At 33.6% G+C, this 23648-nt stretch overlaps 1 protein-coding gene across 50 annotated transcripts in view; it reads right to left on the bottom strand.

The window, feature by feature from the left end:
- Nucleotides 1-13073: 13073 nt before the first annotated feature.
- Nucleotides 13074-23648, bottom strand: part of Pvr (PDGF- and VEGF-receptor related) — a 315628-nt gene continuing 305053 nt past the window's right edge. For 21 of the 50 annotated variants that reach the window (XM_073969251.1, XM_073969231.1, XM_073969244.1 and 18 more), the window contains 5 exons: nucleotides 21502-21746; nucleotides 19262-19288; nucleotides 18562-19157; nucleotides 18345-18495; nucleotides 13074-14159 (listed from right to left, as the gene is read on the bottom strand). In XM_073969251.1, the coding sequence (XP_073825352.1) occupies nucleotides 13606-14159; nucleotides 18345-18495; nucleotides 18562-19157; nucleotides 19262-19288; nucleotides 21502-21746 (1573 nt within the window). In that variant the 3' untranslated portion in view covers nucleotides 13074-13605. The remainder of the gene's footprint in view (nucleotides 14160-18344; nucleotides 18496-18561; nucleotides 19158-19261; nucleotides 19289-21501; nucleotides 21747-23648) is intronic. The other 29 variants (XM_073969260.1, XM_073969270.1, XM_073969263.1 and 26 more) reach the window with 6 other exon arrangements.

Raw genomic sequence — 23648 nt, 5'->3', positions numbered from 1 at the left:
ATTTGTCCACTCCATCCGGAACCTCCCACACAAAATTTCGGATACATGTTCACTTTAAGACCTGGGGCCTAATTACGTGATTCGACATCGAATTGTTTCGACCCGAGTACTCAAAGTTGGGATGACAACATTCGTTATCGAGTAAAATTATCGAGAAATTGAGCATAAATTTGCGAGTAATTTCTCGTAGCCAAATGGCCTATCGTAAACAAACAAAATGAAAGATTTCTTATTGTATTTGTGTTTAAAATGTAAAAAATTGTTGTTTATTGACGGTTTATAGAGGAAAAATGATATTAGTAAATAATTGTGAGCATTTTTTACACAAAATAAGAGAAATTGGGAAAAGTCCTTTTCAGTCGTTTTAAGAAATTGTGATAAAATTATAATTAAAATAAATACATATGCATGCTATCATTAACCAAAAATTAGTGTTTGCAGTCGTTAAAATATAAGTTGAAAAAATAAGCATTTCTGCAAAACAAAAAATTATTTAATATTAATAGGCTTTATTTTATAGGTGTACAACTTTTAATAAAGTGCATTTTAAATAGTTCATCCCCCGTTGTTTACCAAAGGAAATACTCTCTCAGAGAGGCTAATGCAAAACACCCACCAAATTCTCTCATTTATTTTGAGAGAGAATTATTAAGGTAGATGTATTAGCAATCTGTAACAAGAATGACAAAACAATTTTGCAAACATTAAAAACTTTCATATTTTCTTAGCACAACTTCATTCCGAAATTATTATTCAATGTATTGTTCAAAAAATTCCACAAATATTTACATTTTTTCATTCATAATTTTGTTTTTTAGTTTTTGATTTGAAATAAACACATTTTTTGACGTCTACCTTCATAACTTTCCCCAAAGAACACATAGTTCGATTACCGGTTACTCTCGAAACATTCGATCAGTGATTTCGATCGAGTCTTATCATGCCGTTTTTTTCTCGTGTCGAAAACTTATTCACGAGTAAATTCTCGATCGAATCGAATCACATAATTAGGCCCCTGCTTTCGAATCACTTTGATTTTTGTTGAAGCAACTTGCATTCGCTGCCTCAATTGCGATGGTAAAAGTTGTTTCAGGGGCAAGTCCATACTTCTTGAGCAAACATCCCTGAAGTTGTAAAAAACCCCTATGGTACCATATGTAGTGGCTGGAGATCCATTCTTTTTAGTATCTCCTCCGCAAAACTTTTGATCTCTAATCCCAATCAACATTTTTGTCAGTTCAAACGCCCAATATTCCCTAAATACATGCGTTTTTTGGGAAAAAATTGTTTCAATATACACAGGCTGAGGGTATATCTCTGTCGGCCAAGCCGACTGATACTTTTTTACTTGTTTTGACGTATTTTCCATTTTTCCGTTGCCATAATTACGTACACGAATTAACCCGTTCATACGACAAGGTACACAATTCATAGCAACATTATTCATATTGTCATACTTTTTATTTACTAATGTTAAAGAAAGTTTCATTCTAAAGACGAGTAAAATTAATTGATATGAACTGAAAAAATATTTGTCCTTCTTTCCGATATATATTTAATATTATATATTTAATATTATTATATTATTTTTATTCATGCTTTCTATTTTTTCTCACAACTTTGGCGTTTTCAGTAAACTTTTTAATACGGAGGGTATATTAAGTTTGTTTTTCTGTTTGTAACACGTCGAACTAATCATTTGCGACCCTATAAAGCATATATGTATATTCTTGATCAGGATAAAATTCTAAGACGATCTAGTAATTTCCATGTTGTAATCACTCTAGCGTCAGCAATAATTGAGCTAGAGCGCTATATTTCTGCACCCGGGTGTTTTTTTCCATAGGCAGGTCAAGTTCGAAGATGGGCTATATCGGAACACTTTTTGGTATAGCCCCCATATAACGGTACCTCCCGATTTTCGGTATTTTGAAGATTTTAGCAACATTTTTTGACCGAACTACCTGTAATTTGAGAGTTGATGTTCCTAGTAATCACAAAACATCTCCACCAAAAACTGTCAACATAGGTCCATGTTTTGGTATGGTCCCCATATAACGGTACCTCCCGATTTTCGGTATTTTGAAGATTTTAGCAACAATTTTTGACCGAATTACCTGTAATTTGAAAGTTGTGGTTCCTAGTGATCACAAAACATTTCCTCAAGAAACTGTCAACATAGGTCCATGTTTTGGTATAGCCCCCATGTAACGGTACCTCCCGATTTTCGGTATTTTGGGGTTTTTAGCTACATTTTTTGACCGAACTACCTGCAATTTGACAGTTGAGGTTCCCAGTGGTCACAAAATATCTCCACCAAAAACCATCAACATAGGTCCATGTTTAAGTATAGCCCCCATATTTTTTGGTATTTTGAGGATTTTGGCTACATTTTGGACTGAATTACCTGTTATTTAACATTTGATCTTCCCAATGGCCACAAAACATCTCTACCAAAAACTTTTAACATACATAGGTTCAAATTTTGGTATATCCCCCACATAACCGTACCTCCCCAATTCCAATTTCGGTATTTTGAGGATTTTAGCTACATTTTTTTGACAGAATTACCTGTAATTTTAATAGGTCCATGTTTAAGTATAGCCCCCATATAACGGCACCTCCCGATTTGTTGGTATTTTGAGGATTTTGGCTACATTTTGAACCGAATTACCTGTTATTTAACATTTGATCTTCCCAATGGCCACAAAACATCTCTACAAAAAACTTTTAACATAGGTTCAAATTTTGGTATAGCCCCCATATAACGGTACCTCCCCAATTTCGGTATTTTGAGGATTTTAGCTACATATTTTGACCGAATTACCTGTAATTTAACATTTGATATTCCGAATGATCACAAAATTGGTCCATGTTTTGATATAGACCCATATAAAGTTACTACCCGATTTTAGGTTTTTTGAGGAGTATAGGTACAATTGTTAACCGAACTATTTGTGATTCGACATTTGAGGTTCTCAGTGGTCACAAAACTTCTCCACCAAAAATGTTCAACATAGGTCCACACTTTAATATCTTCTTCTTCTTTATTTACTCATCCGTTATCCGGATATAAGTGATCGTACAATTCATTTTGTTTTTTAATATTTATCGCATTATATTTATGTTATTGTATAGTGGATGTCAGCTCTCTGTTTCTTGCAGCATTCAGCAGATCAGTGTCATCGGTATAACCTGTCCAGTCCATGATGTTTTTGAGCCAGGATGTTTCTTTTCTTCCTCTAGCACGCCTTCCATCAATTTTTTTCTTTTTAAAATTGTTTGTAAAATGTTGTATTTGTTGTTCCTTAGTATGTGCCCAAGATACGCTATTTTGCGCCTTTTTATTGTTGTTATAATTTACCGGCTTACATTCATCTTTCTTAGTACTTCGTCATTAGATATTTTCGCAGTCCATGGTATTTTCAGTACTCGCCGGTAAATCCACACTTCGAAGGCTCCCAATTTTCTTTCATCAGAGGATTTGAGCGTCCAAACTTCTGTTCCATATAGCAGCACCGACCAAACATAGCATTTTATAAAACGTACTTTCGTTGTTACGTTTATGTCATGGCTTTTCTCTATACGACTTTTAATCTCTTTCGAGGGATCCCATTCGTCGTTTATTAGTATCCCAAGATATTTAAAAGATCGCACTCTTTCTATTTCTGTAGCTTGTACTTTTAAGGTCACATCTGCATGGGGATTTTTTCTGCTTATGACCATATATTTCGTCTTCTTCATGTTGATTTTAAGGCCATATTTCTCACTTACACGTGCAAGTTTCTCTACAAGTTTCTGGAGACCGGATATGCTTCCAGCCAGTAACGTGGCATCGTCCGCACACCTTATGTTACTGACTATTTTCCCATGAATTTTTATTCCGACGTTTTCTCCTTCTAGCGTTCCCTGGAATATTTTCTCTGAATATACATTGAATAATAAGGGAGATAGAGACAGCCCTGTCTAACACCCCTTGAGATGCCAATTTCTTTTGTTGGTTCTCCACTTTCTTCAATTCTTGCCGACTGATTCCAATAGAGACTTTTTATGCACATAAGTTCATTGTCGTGCATTCCTATATCATCTAATATTTCCATTCATTTATCGTGTTTGACGGTATCGAATGCTTTGATATAGCCCCATATAAAGGTGCCGCCCTTTGAAGACATTTTTAGATGCATTTTTTACCTTATTAGGTATCCGTGGTCACAAAATATTTCCGCATAAAATTGTGGACATGAAGGAAAATAATATTCCATATTTAGTATCAGAATATTTTATGGTGGTGGGTATAAAAAGTTCGGGAACTTAACTTTTTTACTTGTCTATAATAAAATGAAATGAATGTTATTTTAGGCATTAATAGGCAAAAGTTCATTCATTCTCACTACAGGAAATCATTTTTGTGAAAAAATGTCAAAAAGTCATACCCCCATTATTATAAGTCTTCTTTTGTTTTAGTTTGGATTTACCGAACAGATTTATAGCTTTTCGGTTAACTTAAAATTAAAAGTGATGATTGAATTTCAAGGAGGAGCTTCTTAACATTAACTTTCAATATAAAAATTATATTTTTAATGCCTCCAAATTGGTTTATTTTGCGTTTTGAAATCCATCAGATAGTAAAAGAACGCATATAATAATGGCCCATAACCTAATAAACATGGCCAAAATAGGATTTGTTATAATAAAGAGAAATACAAATTAAAGTTGCGAACATTTTTGCGATAATTCACGAGGCGGAAATTATTTTTGTAGTGGAGTTGGATTCCATGTCTGAATCTGAACTGTAGTGGGATTCTGTAACTCATTTTTGCTGTTATCGATAATTGTCGGTAAAATTAAAGCTGGGTACACACGATAAGTTTTGACTGTCAGTTTTGCTCAAATAATCCGTTGCTTGCCCGTGCGGCCGCTAACTTTTGTCAGTCATCAGGCAACCACAAAATATTTTGTGGTTGCTGGACTTTTTGACAGTAATCGATAATTCCGAAAAATCGACAGTCAAAACTGATCGTGTGCCCGTTTAAAATGCTTATAATTTTGATAACTAACGAAAATTTTCGGTAAGTTAACGATGAATAAGAAGTAGTCGCTAGCCTCCACCGACACAAACAGTGATGCCAACTTTTCTTTATGTTTTTAGTCATAATTTTGCGATTTAATTTTACCGATTTTTGTCGGTAACAGCAAAAACGAGTTACAGAATCCCACTACTGGTGATGGGAAGACAAGATCAACACAAATAAAAAAATTAATTTTATTTGTATACCCTCAACCTTTTGGCTAGAAAGGGTATAAACACTTTGATACGACCAAAAATATGCCTCATCGAAATAACGGTTTTAGACCCCAAGTATGTTTGGACGATATTCGTTTCCGACAATTTGGAGTCGATTTAGCCATGTCCGATAAATTTCGAAGGAATTATCCGATTCAAACCAAATTTTGGGTATCGTAATATTTTGTCCAAACTTAGTTTAAGATTGTAGATGGGCCATATTGGCCACTCCTTCGGATACCTCCCCCCACAAAAGTTCTACATTTTTCTGTAAAATTGTGTGAACGATAACTCTCGAAGGGAACAATCGATTTGGTTCTAACTTTACACATCGTATTACTCCTTCCAGACATAGATAGGGTTCGAATATGGACTATATTGATGCACTCCTTCGGGTACCTCCCACACAAAATTCGGATAAAGTGAAGTTTAAGAGCACCTCGCGGATCGTTTTGAAATTTTTTCAGTAGGTTGTCCTTGCGGCTCCCTTTACGACGGTATAAATTTTTTCGGGCGCAAGTCAATACTTCCTGAGATAATGGCCTAAAAGCTCCAAGAAAAAGTTCCTGACGGCACCAACCAAAATGGTAAATCCGCAAGATACTTTTCGCAGGGAGTTTCTGATTGATCCAAACTTTGCACATCGTATTATTTCATCCAGTCATATATCAGGTTGAAATATGGACTATATCGGACCACTCCTAAATAGAGTGTACCTTCCGCATAAATTTCGGGAAAAGCGAAGTTAAAGCTCATCTTGGATCGTTTTGATTCTCTTTTCAGTGGGTTGTCCTATTGACCCCATTTACAACGGTAGAATATTTTCCGGAGTAAGTTCATACTTCCTGAGATAATGGCCCAAAAGCTCCAAAAACTCTGCCAGCACATACTAAAATGCTTATTACGCAAGGTAACTCTAGAACTTTTTCAAAATGTCTTCCAAACTTTGTCCCAATTTACATTAGGCGAGTTTACTTGGTCGATGGTCAGACTAGCAAGGTTTCATGAAACCAATTTCGTTTAAGTTTCTTTTCAAATTTCGTTAATGTCCACACACGTTAACGTGAAATTTAAGATCTTTGCGTGTCCTCTTTATTTTACCATTCGCGTTTGTTGTGTTTCTCATACCAATAAAAACAAAAAAAGACATAAATAAACCAAAAAACAACACAAAATAATTAACATTAATAATTAAATTAATATTAATAGTTAAATTTTCACTATTTCATTTATTAAATGTTTTTATTAAATATATTTATGTTTGTTTTGTTGTTAACGTTTGCTTGAGAAAATAAAAATGAAAGAAAATTGAAGAAAAAATCTTGCAACGAAGAACAAGAAGAGGCAACACAACAAACACAGAAAACCATGTACATGGGTTTCACTACTTCATACCCCTCGCCTATAAACTTGACGTCGCCATGTTGAAATCGTGCTAGTCTGACCATCGACTTGCGGCAATTGTCAGTTTGTGGGTGAGAGAGGGTGTTGAGAGGCAAAGGGTTACCATATACCTCACCTCTCTCTCCATCAAACTGACAATTGCCGCAAGTAAACTCGCCCAATGTAAATTGGGACTAAGTTCAACGTTATTTAGTCCCGGGCCACACTAGAGTAATTTCAATGAAATTTTGACATGAAACTTTGCATTTTTTGGGAAAAATTCATAATTTCAAGAAACTAGTGTACACGGTTTCATGTGTTCTGCAATTTTGCTTTGTTGCAATATTCGTATGAAACAAACAGACCGTTTTATTTTACATTTTCTTTTACTTTCATGTCAAAATTTCAGTGAAACTATTCTTAGTGTGGCCCGGGACTTAATATGTATTTCGAGTTCTCTATGAATCAGAAGTTTGTTTATAGCCCGTTTCCACGGTACGTCGTTCGTTCTCTATTCGTTGTTCGACCCATAACTACGAATAAATTACTTATTCCCCACACAAAATTCTATGAACGAACGACGATTTTTCTACGTTGTTCGATTAGAAATACTCTCTGAACGACGAATAAGTATGTCCCATCCCTAACAAATGAGAGAATTTATCGAAAAAATTAATTATGACATGTCTAAATTCAAAATTGAAAAATTTATTGAAAACACAAAAATTGTTAGAAAAAAGGAAAAAGATGAATGAAAATTAATGAACTAAACATTTTATATAGATGCAGAAGGAAGATGGTTGTGTTTCCTTTTTAATTCCACACACATTTCTTGTCCATTAGTTCAAAATCGAGTAAAAAATAGAAACAAATAACTGAAAGTCTGTATACACAAACATTGTTTTGACATGTCTCTCTGTCTTTAATTTTGAAAATAAAACATATAAAAATATATTGAAAATACAAAATTATTCAGAATTTATGGAAAAAATGAATGAAATGTGTGCAGATAAATATAGAAAATACATTTGAAGGAAACGTAATTGAAACGCTCGTGTGAACATGACATTACTAAAAATTGTTCGTAAACGTCGATGATTTGGTATTGCCCCATATTACAGTACCTACAGATTTCATGTATTTTAAAGCAAATTCGTGATTATTGTGATTTCCTTTCTTACTTGTTTTTGCGATATTTCGCTATGGCTTGCATCCATGGCGGAATAAGAAGGTGATACATCGATAACAATAATAGGTCCATTTACCACACCAAACGTCAAAATAACGCATTACTGTGAATTGCTTGTTTACCTTTTGTATGTAATTTTATTCACAATAATGCATTTTGACAACTAGTTTGATAATCAAGTGTTTTTGCCGTTGTACCTGTATTATTGTGCCAGCATGGTACAATAAAGTAGAGGTAGGCCAGGTATGAAAATCACTGAAAAATGCCACCCTGCAGCCATGGCTGAAAACGTCAAATGGCATGGTACAATAATAATGGTAGATGTATCTGCATAGCTATCCCGTATTACAAAAACATATGGAACTTACAGCTTCACTTTTTAGAGTAAAAACCACAGTCTATACAGTCGGACACTCAGCCCTGACTATTTAGTTTGCTGTCAAATACATGGCCGACCTTCTGTAGGCCTTGGTAAAAACATTTCTTTAGTTAGGCTCCAGAATATTCTTGTTGGAAAAGTGTTCCAAAAATAGCAAAAGTTCTTCCCAAATTTATGACAGTGAAAAATGTCATTCACTTATTTTCTACTTGACAAGTTTGGCTAATCTGACATCGTGATTGCTGGCATCCGATTTGCAGATAAATGTCAGCAGCATTTTTACAAAAATTGTAATTTTTACATTCCCGTACTTTTGGAACAAATTTAAATTAATATCAATATTTGATAAATCGTTCATTCGTAAGTTTTGCTAAAAAAATCAACAATTTTATTTTGCCACGCGAATACACATTTTATGTCCTTGTTTTCAATTTTAAGATATAGTGTTACAGCAGAAGTTTTTTGTTGGAACAATTCAGCGATGCATCTACCTTTATGATTGCATAATGTCAAAAACAGTACAAAATGTCAACCCTGCTTTTGACAGATTAGGCCATAAAAAGAAAAAAATTTTAATCAGCTGTTAGCTGTGGCCTTCCTTTACTTTATTCTACCATGTGTGCCAGGATTGCATATTTAGATTAGGGCTGCTCAAAGGGCGCACTTCTGCTGTCGGTGTGTGTCAATTTGCTCACTCACACAATTGAAAAAGAGAGCTTTTGTTTTTGAAATGAAAATTTTCAATACACAATTTTTTTCCATTACATAAGTCTTATGCCAGACTATGAAAATTTTCATTGAAAACGTTTTGCCATTTTCTTCCAAATTTTCATTGGCGTCTACACACATACAGTATGCAAAGTTCATATTCGTACACCCCTAAAAAATGAACAAAATCGTTATAAATACCATATTTTATGTGCAAATATGAAATAATTGATAGGAATTACCATAACGAAGAAAGATTTAAGAATAAAAAAACAAATTTTTAATTTATTCCGTCATTTAGGTATAGATGGCGCCTGTGTGGGTGGCAAAGTTCGTATTCGTACACCTATAAGCACTATATATTTGGAGTTTTTAAGGATTTTCAAAGCAAAATACCGCAAATTTTTGTTCTTTTCTTCTTTTGGAATGGCTCTGGTATAGAAATATGTAAAAATAACGGTAATTTTATTAAAAATTTTGTATGAATAAAAAGTCGGACGATTATTTGAAATAATTAAGAAAAATGTGCTAGATAGGATTAACTATTGCAATTTATTCCCGAATTTTTGACGAAAATAGCTAATAAATAGCAGTCATTCTGTAACAATATTCGAGGTCTAATATGAAAATAAATGTTGTCAGCGTTTTGAAATGCGAAGAAACGTAATCCGGGCCTAGGTAAAGTAAACACATTTTTGGATTTTACTTGGTAAAAATCTCAAGTATTCTAAAACTTCAATACATTTAATGTCAAATATAAAACGAAACTTTCGATTTTCACCAAGTAAATACCAAAAATGTGTTTACTTTACCTAAGCCCGGATTACGTTCCTTTGCATTCCCAAACGCCGACCAAATTTATTTTCATATTAGACCTCGAATATTGTTACAGAAGGACCGCAATTAGCTATTTTCGTCCAAAATTCGGGAATAAATTGCAATAGTTAATCATATCTAGGTCATTTTTCTTAAGTATTTCAAATATTCGTCCGACATTTAATTCATGCAAAAATTTTAATAAAATTGCCGTTATTTTTACATATTTCTATAGCAGAGGCATTCCAAAAGAAGAAAAGAACAAAAATTTGCGGTATTTCGCTTTGAAAATCTTTAAAAACTCCAAATATATAGTGCTTATAGGTGTACGAATACGAACTTTGCCGCCCGCATAGGCGCCATCTACACCTAAATGAAGAAATAAATTAAAAATTTGTTTTGTTATTCTTAAATCTTTCTTCGTTATGGTAATTCCTATCAATTATTTCATATTTGCACATAAAATATAGAATTAATAACGATTTTATTAATTTTTTAGGGGTGTACGAATATGAACTTTGCATACTGTATATGAAATCATATGAAAATTTTGATATTTTCATTGCTTTGCATTGGTTTGAGAGTTACGAATTTAAACACAAAGAATAATTTCAGATTGCAGAACCTTGTGTACAGAGTTTCACCCCCTTCACACCTCTTACCCTGCGTTTACAAATGACAGGACAGTTGGGTTCATGTATTGATTGTCAAAAACCCAAAACTTGCCTGTGTGACGTAGGCGTCCAGACAACTGCAAAAACAGTTGTAAAATTATGAATGAAAATCATCGATTTCTTTTTGTTTTCCGTTCACTTATTTTGTTTTTGTACATATTCTTTTGTTTTCAGCACATTTGAATTATCATCTCACGTTTTTTTTACAAAAATGTCAAAAATTTGTTAACCCGACTGTCTTTGAAAAAATGATGGACAGCTGGGAGACAAACGACAAATATATATATATGTGTTAGTAAATCAGAGTTGTATTTGAAGACAAACTGTCTGGTGTAAACGCCTAGTTACCTATAAACTCGTTTTCACGTTAATGAAATTTTTCATAGTCTGGCATAAGACTAAGTCCCGGTCCACACTAGAGTGGTTTCATTGAAAAAATTGCATGAAATTATGCGTCTCTAGATCAAACCCGTTCGTGGGTATTGATTTGGTTACGAAGTTTTTCGGCAAATCACACACACGCGACCCGAACGCAAAGTAAGAGAGCAAATGTTTTGATTTTTTTACTTCAGTCTTGTACTGAATTTCATGCAAGCAGGTTGATGCCGCTTTATTTGTTTATTTTTGGGTACACAGAAAAGATTTTGCAGTTGTACAGCAAATATGTGGAGGGAAGAATTTGAAAATGATTTTTGTTTTGTATTAATATTTTTAATGACGCAGAATGCCTCGTCTGCAATGCAACAATAAAAAATGTATGTATGCTTAGAAAGTCTTAAAAAATCATTTTTATATACAATTTGTTTTTTCTCTCAAAAAATTTAACATATGAAGAAAAATACTTTTCAAATTATGAAGTTATTTATATTATTTTTAATTTAAGTCATACAAAGCGAACGCGCCAACAATATATTTTTCATTTCATACTCAATATGAAAATCATCACCCTGTTCTGTCAGTGTAATTTTACCCACACATAAACAATTTAAGCGCTCGCTCTTCTTGGTCGGCTATGCGAAAAAGTTAACTACAACTCTCTTTCCCATACAAAAACCCAAAATAGCATTCTCTTCTTGTGCACCATTGCTCTAGATCGACCTCCATGGTAGAGTAAAATCATAAAATTGCTGTTGTGGGGAATTCGATTTAAGAACACCTAATTTCATGAAATTTTTTAATGAAATGCATGCTAGTGTGGACCAAGAAACCAACATAACTCGAACAAAACATCACATTTGAATTATAAATTGTTGTGTAGCCACTGGAGAATAAACGAAACTTGATTCTCTTGAAAATAATGAATGTGTATGCTAATTATTAGCTTATCCGTGTAATAGTAGAATGTATTTATACGAATTGTTTTTCGTAAATTTTATAAAATCAGACTGAATGGTATGTTGGGAAACTATCAAAATGTTTGTGTTTCAAAACCAACACAGTAACAAAATATGTTTGTAGTTGTTGGTCTGTTCCAGAACTGCAAGAATCTACTAATTTTTAATATTTTTTCCGATAACATAAAGGAAAAACTGTTATCGTAGTAAAAAATAGTAGCTTCTTGCAGGTTCTGGAACAGAGCATGTATGAGCAGCACTACTTTAGATTGATTAAAACCATAATCCGAAGAATGCCTATGAATTCAATAAAAAGCCCTGCGTCTAAAGCCGTGATTTGGATGCAAACTTTTTTCTGGGTACTGACAATGTGTACTGTACTTAAGTGGATCATCTACTGCACTTATGTGCAGTACACATTTGGTCTGTTCCAGTACTGCAAGAATCTACTAATTTCTACTATTTTTTTCGATAACATAAAGGAAAAAATGTTATCGTAGTAAGAAGTAGTAGATTCTTGCAGGTTCTGGAACAGAGCAATTGTCAGTTTTGAATGTCGATTTTTCGTAATTATCGATAACTGTCCAACCGCCCAACAAGTACAAAATATTTTGTGGTTGCCTGATGAATGACAAAAATGAATGAGCACACTAGCAAGCAACCGCAAACTGTCATTCAAAACTGACAATAGGTCTGTTCGTTTACTCAATAATTTGTACAAATCGTGATTTACGATATAAAACGATCATTTAAACGAAGAATTTAATTTAAAAATAAATTAGCTACATACCTTACGATCAAAACATTGAAATAAAACGATTGTTTTATAGATTGATAGAGTTTTATTTTATTATACAATTAGAAATATTTTGTTTTATAAAAAATATATTTTTTAATAAAACTTACATTAGAACCTAATTATTTATTCTAGTTTTTTGTTATTATTGATCGAATACGATATAGATTAAGCAATATATTTATTTTGTTATAAACATTTTTTATAATATGCTTAACCTAGATGGGCGTTCGCAAAATTTAAAATGTGTGTTTCAATAAAAATACTTAACGGTAAAATAGATTTATGTTACATAAACAAATATTTAAAGCTATAATGGTATCCTAAATATAACACATAATACAGCTATAAAAATATATCAAGTTGTTATATTTTTTCTTTTTTGTTTAAATGAGGCGTTTATGGTGATTTGTCCTATGGTGGTATGGGCGACAACAAATTCTGATTTCATCGGAAAATTTAAGTTTAAACTTTAAGTTGAAACTTTTATTTTTTTCAGTTATACATATGCAATATTAATTTGTTATATAGTATATTTTTTATAAAAATACTTTACATACAATTGTAATAAATAACAATAATTTGTTTAATTAAATGCAGAAATTAAGCTTTATGGCTTCAGAGAAAGTTAACAAACTGTTGACATGAATGAAATGACAAGGAACGCATACCAAGCATATCGATGATTCTTCGTTTTTGAGGATTATCCGCTGAAAATATGTCCTTCGCTTGGCAGCTTAACTTCTAAGCACGTTTTCGACAAAAAGATCATATATTATGAAGACGTGATGATTATGAGAGACAGAGAGTGAATATGGAATCTAATGATGGTATACAAGAAGACAAGTAGTTCTAATACATATATTACAGTTTTAAACCTAGAGACGACTTTTAGAGCGAAGACAAAGACGATTTTATAAGAAATGGAAATAAATAACATAACACCTAGATTGTGGCAAACTGCACTGCAGAGGCCTTATCGCTCTCCTCTCTCACAGTTCTACTTTTTCACAAATAACGATAACCCGACAAAATATTCTCCTTACTTGACATCGATTTTTTCTGTTCCTGGCTTGAGTATCTGGTAACTTGGATTGGAAAATGCTTCAGGATGTTTTGAACCATTATTGTTGATTGTTTTCTTCGGAGATTTTAGGTTCACATAATTTTCTCCCTCCTCACTGCCACCACCATTCAATTTGGTCTCTTTTATGTGATGCCTCGGTGATGGTGTTGGCATATTTTTCGTTTGTTGCTGCAACATTTGAGCATATTTTCGGGGCTGATCTGGACTATCCTCATGGTGATTACCGGCTGGTAGCATTGGTATTTCCTCGGGTAGAGGATCAATGCCATCCTTTTTGTTGCGTGGCGGTTTGGCATTATTTGGACTATCCAAATTATTGGCCAGCGTAGGGGAATGTTGTTCGGCTGCAGTATCTGGGAAGTTAAAGGAAGTAGTTGAAATTGTGGGTGGATGATCGACATTATCTTCGGTACATATTGGAGGTGAGTCTTTGGGGCGTGTGGGTGAAAAAATGACTGAACCACCATTGGGGCTCATTTGTAAGTAATCATCAGAAGACAAATCGATGCCTGTGTTGATGTTTGTGTGTGTGTGTGTGCAAATAATGTTGATGAGGTGCATAGACAGACAGTGTTGCAGGATGTAGGAGGATAAAAGCGTGTGCATTGTTTTATTGTTTGTATTTTTATTTAATGGTTATATGTTTTACGGAGATTGAGAGAGACAAAAATAGTACAAGAAAAAGACAAGACAAGAATAGAATATTTTATAGATTTATTATTTATATAATTATGTTTAATTATTAATAAAACAGACCTTGGAGCAGGGCCACTTTTCGGTATAGGGACTTTAAAGCGGGTACACACGATCAGTTTTGACTTTCGATTTTTCGGAATTATCGATAACTTTCTAACCGTCCAGCAACCACAAAATATTTTGTGGTTGACTGATGACTGACAAAAGTGAACGGCGACACTTGCAAGCAACCGATTTTTTGAGCAAAACTGATAGTCAAAACTGATCGTGTGTACCCCGTTAAAAGCCACATTGCACATAATTCGTCATCGGTTATCTTTTCTATTGAAATCTTGAACCTTATCCACTAATTTTTTCCATTAGATTCTTTTTAAAAAATGTGTTTGTTATCGATTAAATTGCAGGAACTTTTATAAATAAATGTGTGTTATCGATTAACTATTCTACAGTAAAGTATAGTACACATTAGGTGTGTTCGTTTACTCAACAATTTGTACAAATTTGTACAATTTCAGTAACTTCTTGTAATCGACTAAGGCGTTTTCCATTGTACTGTAGAGTAAACGAACATCCAGTAACAATTCGTAAAATTTGTGAGTAAACGAACACACATATTGTCAGTTTTGAATGACGATTTTTTACAATTATCGATAACTGTCCAACCGTCCAGGCCACACTAGCAAGCAACAACAAAGCTGTCATTCAAAACTGACAATGTGTACCCAGCTTAAAGTGTGTTTTCGCACTTGATATAGATAAGTTTGTTATCGATGAGCTTTTGTACAGAAGATAATGATAACAGCACTACAATTTTCTAAAGAGCAGTACACATTGTCAGTTTTGAATGTCGATATTTCGCAGTTATCGATAACTGTCCAACCGTCCAGCAACCACAAAACATTTTGTGGTTGCATGATGAATGACAAAAATGAACGGCCACACTAGCAAGCACCAACAAAGCTGTCATTCAAAACTGGCAATGTGTACTCAGCTTAATGAAAGGGTGTTATCGATTAACTTTTCTACATTGATGTGTTTTTCTTTGAACTTTTTTATAGAAAAGTTTATTATCCCATACATTTCTTAAAGAAAAGTGTGAAATATTCTATAAGAAAGTATGTTATCGACTAAATTTTCTACAAGAAAATGTTTTTCGATCAACTTTTTTATAGAAAAGTGTGTTATCATAATTTTTGTTGAGAGAAGTTTGTTATCGATAAGCTTTTCTGCAGAAGAGCTTATTATCGATTAACTTTTCTGCAGCAAAGTGTGTTTTCTATTAATTTTTTATAGAAATGTTTGTTATCGATGAAATATTCCACATAGAAGTCTGTTCTAGAATAACTGTTATAATGAATAGTGGATCGATAACACACTTTTATGTAATAAAGTGTGTTGTTTTAACTGTTATATAAAAAGTAAGTTTTCGACCGACTTTTCTACATGGTAGTATGTTTTCGAAAAAATTTTCGATGAGCTTTTCTACAGATTTTCTTATCGCTAAAATTTTCTAAAGAAAAGTTTGTATTGATGAAATTTTGCATAGGAAAGTATGTTCTAGATGTTTTTTCTTTGAACTATTCTATAAAAAAGTATGTTATCGACTAACCTTTCTACAGGTTATCGTTCAACTTTTTGATAGAAAGTTCTGTTGTCGATGAACTTTGTATAGATAAATTTGTTATGTATGAGTTTTTCAACAGAACAGTTTGTTATCACTATTTTTAAAGAAAAGTTTGTTATGATTAACTTTCTGCAGAAAAGTGTATTCTCAATTAACTATTGTATAGAAAAGTTTGTTATCGAAGTGTGTTTTCGATAAAATTTTACAGAAAAATTTCTTATAGATTAAATTGTATATAGAAAAGTTTCTTATCGATGAATTTGTCTGCAGAAAAGTGTATTCTCAATTAACTATTGTATAGAAAAGTTTGTTATCGACTATCTTTTCTACAGCAATAAACTATTTTTATAAAAAAGTTTGTTATCGATGAACTTTATAAAGAAAAGTTTGTTATCTAAAAGCTCTCTATAGAATAGAATTGTTTATCGGTTAACTTTCCCACAACAACGTTTCTAGAGAATGGTAACATATCGATAAACTTTTCTGTATAACATTGTGTTATCCAAGAGTATTTCGATATAAAAGATGCTTTTGATAGATTTTTCCATAAATTTTTTTTCGATTATATTAAAGAGTGTTATAGACGAACAAAAATCGGTGTTATCGATTAGCTTTTCTAAAGAAAGGTTTGTTATCGATTAATTTCCTATAGCATAGTTGGTTATCGATAAACAACTTCTGTAGAAAATTGTGTTATCTACTAACTTTTCTAAAGAAAAGTAAATTTTTTAAAGTAAAGTTTGTTATCGATGAACGGTTCTAGAGAAACATTCGCCATAGAAAAACTGATATTAACTGTTATATAGAAAAATTGTTATTGAAGGGTTGGTCTGTTCAAGAACTGCAAGAATCTGCTAAATTTTACTATTTTTTCGATATCGTAAAGGAAGAATTGTTATCGTATTAAAAATTTGTAGTTAGGGTTTCGACTTCTTCTCAAAAACGATTTCCTGTAGCACGGATGAAGGAACTTTTGCCTATTAATGATTAAAATAACATTTATTCCATTGAAATATAAAAAAGTTCACGCACAAATCGATTTTAAAAAATATGTTTTTGAAAAATATATGAAATGAATGAATGATTTTTTTTTTTCAAAAATTATTTCCTGTTGCTCGTGAATAAACTTAAGCCTACTAATAACTAAAATAACGTTTATCAAAGATGTCAATATTAGGTGTGTTCGTTTACTCAACAATTCGTACAAATTTGTACAAGTTCAGTAACTTCTTGTAATCGGCTAAGGCATTTTGCACTGTACTGTAGAGTAAACGAACAACATCCAGTAACAATTTGTACAAATTTTGAGTAAACGAACACACATATTATAAGATAGGAAAAGTCAATTGTGAAAAATTAACTGTAGAGGGAGTTAACCTCTGTTGCTACGATATCATAGCAACATTCTGTTAAACGAAAACTGTTACTCATTGGAATATTGACAAGAAAAACATAAAAACTCAAATTTTACGGCGTTGACTTTTGTTTTTTTATTAAATAAAAAATAAGAAATAGTGAAGAAATAAATTTCAGCCACAAAACACGACGTTAATGTTTTCTGCCGCGAGAAATAAGAATCAAAAACGATTGGCATTGCTGTTATCAATTCCAGTAAGTTGTGTAGCCATCTGTAACCAAAATGTGGAACTATTAGCATATGTTTTTGGAAAATGCATTTGTTCGGGCCTTTATTGCTATACGTCTTTGCGTTTATTCCATTAAAATATTGAAAAAGGTCATGCACAAACCACTTTGATTTTTTTTTTGTTTTTGTTAAAAAATTATATCTTTGAAAAAAGCGTTTACGACATTTTTTATTCTCAGAATTAAAGATAATTAGTTAGAAACAAATGTTATGGCAGTTTGGTTATCTCATGTGGCTCTAACGTTTACTTTCAATTATATATCAGCTTACAGTGACTTCAAAAAATTTCCCATAATTCTGATAAATTCAAATTTTAAAATCATTTTGTGCGTGAGATTTTTTCACCAAATCTCCTTACATTTAGGATTTCATGTAATCTTATGTAGAAACTCATCACGCTATGATACAGGGATATGAGGTTGTAAAAAAGTCATAATCCTATTGTAGATTCTTGCAGGTTCTGGAACAGGCATATTTTGTAAACTTTTCTATAAGAATATCGCAAACCAAATTCTCTTATCGATTACATTTTCCACTAAACTTTCAAACAAAAAAAGTTGAATACCAAACTGTGCGATAAAATACTTTTTATTTATGATTTTTGTATGCCCTAAGCCTTCTAATAATTTCCCACTGCTCCAAAGTCCGTTTCAAAACTGTGTTTATCTGTGGTTGTATGTGTGTATTTGTTTGTATTAGATTAGGGGTAACAAAGTGTGGAAAACTTACGTATTTCTGGTAGAATATGACCATTGACATATCTTGGCGGTGGAGGTGCCATTTCATCTGGCGAACCCATCAGAGCCAGGTAATCTGTTTGATTTCTCTTCATATACTCGGTATTCACTCTTAAATAGGGTTCATTTAAGTCCATGTAATGCTACAACAAAAGAAACAAAATATATAAGTTTGATTTGGAAGCTAGGGTCTTCAACTTTACACTTACACTTGCTACTTCTTCACCCAACATATGACCAAATCTTTCCTTCAACACATTAAACAGTGGCCTTCTCTCGGGATTTGTACTCCAACATTCCAGCATAATATCATACAAATCATCATTGGCGTAGGGTGGCTTTTCCATACGATAACCATCCTTGAGTTTCAAATACAAACTTTGATTGGCATCAATTTCCGGATATGGTACCTTAGCCAGCGAGAATAATTCCCACATAACAATACCAAATGACCAGACATCAGTGTAAGTGCTAAATATGTGATCACTAAGAGATTCCAATGCCAACCATTTGATAGGTAATGGAGCATCACCCTGCTTCTTATAGTTGTCACTCTTGTACATGGAACGTGCTAAACCGAAATCACAAATCTTGACAATATTATCTTCGCACAGCAGTATATTACGTGCTGCCAAATCACCATGCAATACTTTCTTCGATGAGAGATATTCCATGCCACAAGCAACTTGATATGACCAGCTTATAAGATCCATAGTAGTGATGGACATTGCTTCTGTAGAATCAGGTTTGTAATTTGAACGCCAGGCAGGTTGTACCGAATTATTGGACATAATGTTATCTTCATCTGTTGGCAAAGGGGTGGCGGGAGGAAAAAGGGAAAATGTTATTGGATTTTAGAATATAAAATCTTTGTTTTTCTAAATCTTGGAATATTGTGGAGGTTATTACCTTCCTCTTCCTTTACCACCACAACTCCTTATGTAGGCAAGACAATAAAATTAAGAAAGTTTTTAAATTTCAATGTTATAAACAAGAAAGAAGGCTATAGTTTCGACAACGTGATACTCCCACATCTGTGTTGCAATTAAAGAAATTCAATTTTTGCAAGAAAAGATTTCTCCCACGAATAGACTGATATAAGACTTTATTGTATCATTGGACCTCTAACTCTGACATACTGGTTGGGGGAGTCCTATCCAGCATACGGTGATTAGGATAACTCTCGCGGTAACAACCGAGCAAGTACTTCAACGAGAGCATGCCATTGTGTTACTGTAGTGTAAGAATCTTCACCTACGCATGAGGAGGCACCCTGTTGCAGATCTCAAAGCGCCGTTTTGACCGTTTTCAATATTGTTCCATTGTGTTGACCTTATATTTGCCGACCACACTGGCGCTTACGACAGACCGACCTATCTGTGTTTGGACGTAATGGTAGCGCATTATCTATAGTGGTCCTACACAGGAACCCACTCCGGGATCGCTTTCTCATTACTTTGGGTTGGTATTCACTAACTGGACTAACCGTTTACATTTGTTTTACAATTTGTTTTGTTATACTATTTACCACATCTATAATTAGCATTCTGATTACACAGTCTTCTCCAGCATAAAATCTCGAATGAATGCTGCGGATAGGGTTAAACCGAAATATCGTGTTATATGTGGTCAAAAAGTTTTTTTTGCCGGCACTCCTAGTGTAGCCGGATAGTGACTTGAGTACTTTGTTCCTACATCTCAGCTAGCTGTGGCATGCACGGACGACGTGAACATGCTGTCGAATGTGACCCCTAGAATCTTGGGATAGTTAGTGGTCGGAATTCTGTTACCATCGACCAGGACATTTAACTCTGTCTATCTGGTGAACAGAGTGGCCGTAGGCTTTGTTGCGGATATTTGCATATTCGTAGCACAAAAAAGGTGGCAAGATAGATCAAATAGAAGTTTAGTCCTTCACAAATGACATTACGGAAGTGCCGGACGCCAACATCGTACAATCATCCGCATAACGATCTCAATGCCATATGGAGTGGGTGTAATAAAGGAAAGGTAGAGATTAAACAGCTTCGGAGATATCCATATCCGGAGATTGTTTGCAAACTACCTGTAGTGCTTGACAGTATCAAATGCTTTTGATTAGTCGGGCGCCACCAGCACTGCCCTATCGCATGGCTTGTTCTGGTTCAATCTTCGAATAATTTCAGCAAAAAAAAAATCCTTACTAAATAATGGGTTTTTATAGTACTTTGGGTAGTCGTAACTACTTACAAAAACCCTTACTAACCCATTGTTTTATGTCTATGAGCGCCAGAATAACTAGTGATTCTGTGGCCACTATGTAGAAGTTGAAAAATAAGCTTCATAATTTTATTTAAACTCGCATGCCGACGGTAAGCGCTGAACACACAACCCTAGGATTTGTAGCCGGACACACACGCTCTGTGCCACCGTACTCGTAATCTAGTAAGGAGTAATATAAAGCAGTTATTTTGTTTACGGATCCGAATTTTTGTTGGGATATGTGGAAATATGTCGTGCAGCGCTGTTGTACTGCTTTCCGAACACATGTTGATGATCGGCAACCGGATAGCCATTTCTGATGCTGGGGAGGAGTAAAGCCTCAAGAATTTTTGCTACAAAAAGCGAAATTGGTCTGTACGATTCACCTTTGCGGACATCCTTGCCAGCTGGTTGGGAACTTTCGTAAGATACTCAATTCCCTCCTCAAGCTTATGTACCGAGGTCTTAAGGCAGCAATAGGGTGTGGGATACTACTAGCCAAACTATGTAAAAAGGATATTGACATGCTGATAGGGGGAACCTTAAGGCCTCGACACGTAAGAAACATGGCATTCTTGCTTAAGTCATATCTGGTAAATTACTAAAGAACAAGTTCGAACTAATTCAAATGTGATTTTGAAATCTATTTATTAGGACGATCTTGGTCTTTAGTCTTTTATCAGATATGACTTCAGCAAGAATGCCATGCTTCTTATGTGTCGAGGCCTTTACTTGTAGACTATAACCTGATTTGAAAAACGTTTACCTGTGAAACAACTGCTTGTTTTTAATGCACTTTAATTGGTATGGAGTATCACATTGTCGGTCCAAATGGCCACATAATATTATTTGGAAACTCAGTATTAATTATAATTGAAAATCGAATTCAACGTTCAATCTGTACTTACCTTCTGGCACAGTCGTCATAACTGTATTTTCCGTGCCGCATGTATTTATTTGACCCTCATACAATTCCGATTTTGATATATAACCCGTGGAACCAGGACGACCAGCTCGTGTACCCGAACGAGGATCATTATCCGTGTCACTGCGGCTATTCATGGAATAATAGTTGTTCATATTGTTCATATTATTGACGTGATTGATATATTGATGATTTGAGAAGGATAAATTAACATATTTCAGGCCAGAACTGCATTATTACACATTATATGGTTCGACATTGGTTTTTGTGGTATAATAATGGAATTGGGGAATGTGGGTGTGGTGGTTTTTTTGACACACACACATATAAGGGGTTGTTAGATAAGATATTTCCATACACCACGCACATAGATGGGGAGTTTTTTGGGGGTTTTAGGTTATGTCACAATTATATCCGTCCAATATAATGATTATCATCATCACAATAATCACCGACACCAGAGAGTTAAATATTTATTTTTTATGCGGTTATTTTTTTATAAATATTAAACATAGACAATTGGGGATTTGAATGGGGGATTTCCAATTAAAAGCAAAAAAGAGAAAAACATATATTTTTATAGGTTAGAAACCATCACCAATTAAAATTTTACGTGTTAGTATGTATTGGAATATGTGCGGTGTAAGTTGTTAAAAAATATAAGACAATTGAGGAATGGTTAAAATGTTAAATGAATTGTTGTGCAGTTTATTAAAGTAAAAGAAATAAAAAGAAAAATAAATTAAAATTAGGAAATATGTATTTCATTAGAATCTAAAACAAAACAAGAACAAAATATCGGTGCAGGCAAACAAATAGATGTTTACTGTTATGTTAGTATTATAATACATAAAAGCCAAATAAAATAATTAAATCTCAAATTTCTTCAAAGTTGCCGATCAATACATCAGCTGATTTGAAGCTGATGTTGGCGACAGCATCAAACCGAATTATTTTTTTCGAGCACGGGAACGCTTTTCTAACAAACAGGTTTAGTGGCACAGCTTAAGTGCTTAGTTATGGTGTCTAAATAACAAGTTTTTGCTAATTACACTGGTCAACAGGACTTTTGTTTCAACCGAAGTTGCAGTTGTTTCTAGATGAAATCGGCGAGTTATTTTCAAATCCGGTCCCCGTTTTTCTCCATCAGCTCTTGTTTTTGAGATATAGCTCAAAATCGGTTTTTACGAGTTTAACCCAGACTTTCGTTATTTTCGGATACAAACAAATATTTTTTTGTGGGTTTTTCGACATTAATATATTAAGGAGATGTTCTACGCTCGATAAAAATCGTTTTTGAAATAGTTATGGTGAGTATATATCAAAAAATATAGAAAATATACGACGGTCCTTGTAAAAATTGCATATTTTGAGTACTTTAAGCTGTAATTACGTCATCGGGGGAAGTCATAGGATCTTCATATGGTACTCCGGATATGCTTAGGGTGTCTGCTACATAATCCAGTATTCAAATGTATAATATAAAGTTCATAGCCCCCATGATTCGGCTATAACCTAAAAATCGCCATGAAGACTGCTAAAGGGAAATAATTTACAAGTGATATCATTACCACATAAGCCATTTACTTTTCAATGGCAGTCTTCATGATGATTTTTAGGTTATGGCCGAATCATGGGGGCTATGAACTTTATATTATATATTTGAATACTGGACTATATAGTAGACACCCTAAGCATATCCGCATTACCATATGAAGATCCTTTGACTTCCCCCGATGACGTAATTACAGCTTAAAATACTCAAAATAAGCAATTTTTACAAGGTCCGTCGTATATTTTCTATATTTTTTGATATATACTCACCATAACTATTTCAAAAACGATTTGTATCGAGCGTACGACATCTCCTTAATATATTAATGTCGAAAAACCCACAAAAAAAATATTTGTTTGTATCCGAAAATAGCGAAAGTCTGGATTAAACTCGTAAAAACCGATTTTGAGCTATATCTCAAAAACAAGAGCTGATGGAGAAAAACCGGGACCGGATTTGAAAATAACTCGCCGATTTCATCCAGAAACAACTGCAACTTCGTCTGAAACATTCAACTTTTTCAAATTTGTTGAGCAGTGTTATTCATATTAATAACCTAATCATTTACGTTTATT

This window comes from Musca autumnalis, unplaced genomic scaffold (genome assembly GCF_047663935.1).
Source record: "Musca autumnalis isolate F117 unplaced genomic scaffold, ASM4766393v1 scaffold_2, whole genome shotgun sequence".
In the NCBI taxonomy this organism is placed as follows: Eukaryota; Metazoa; Arthropoda; class Insecta; order Diptera; family Muscidae; genus Musca; species Musca autumnalis.
The sequence above is the reverse complement of the archived record's forward strand: the minus strand, read 5'-3'. Positions and strand labels throughout refer to the sequence as shown.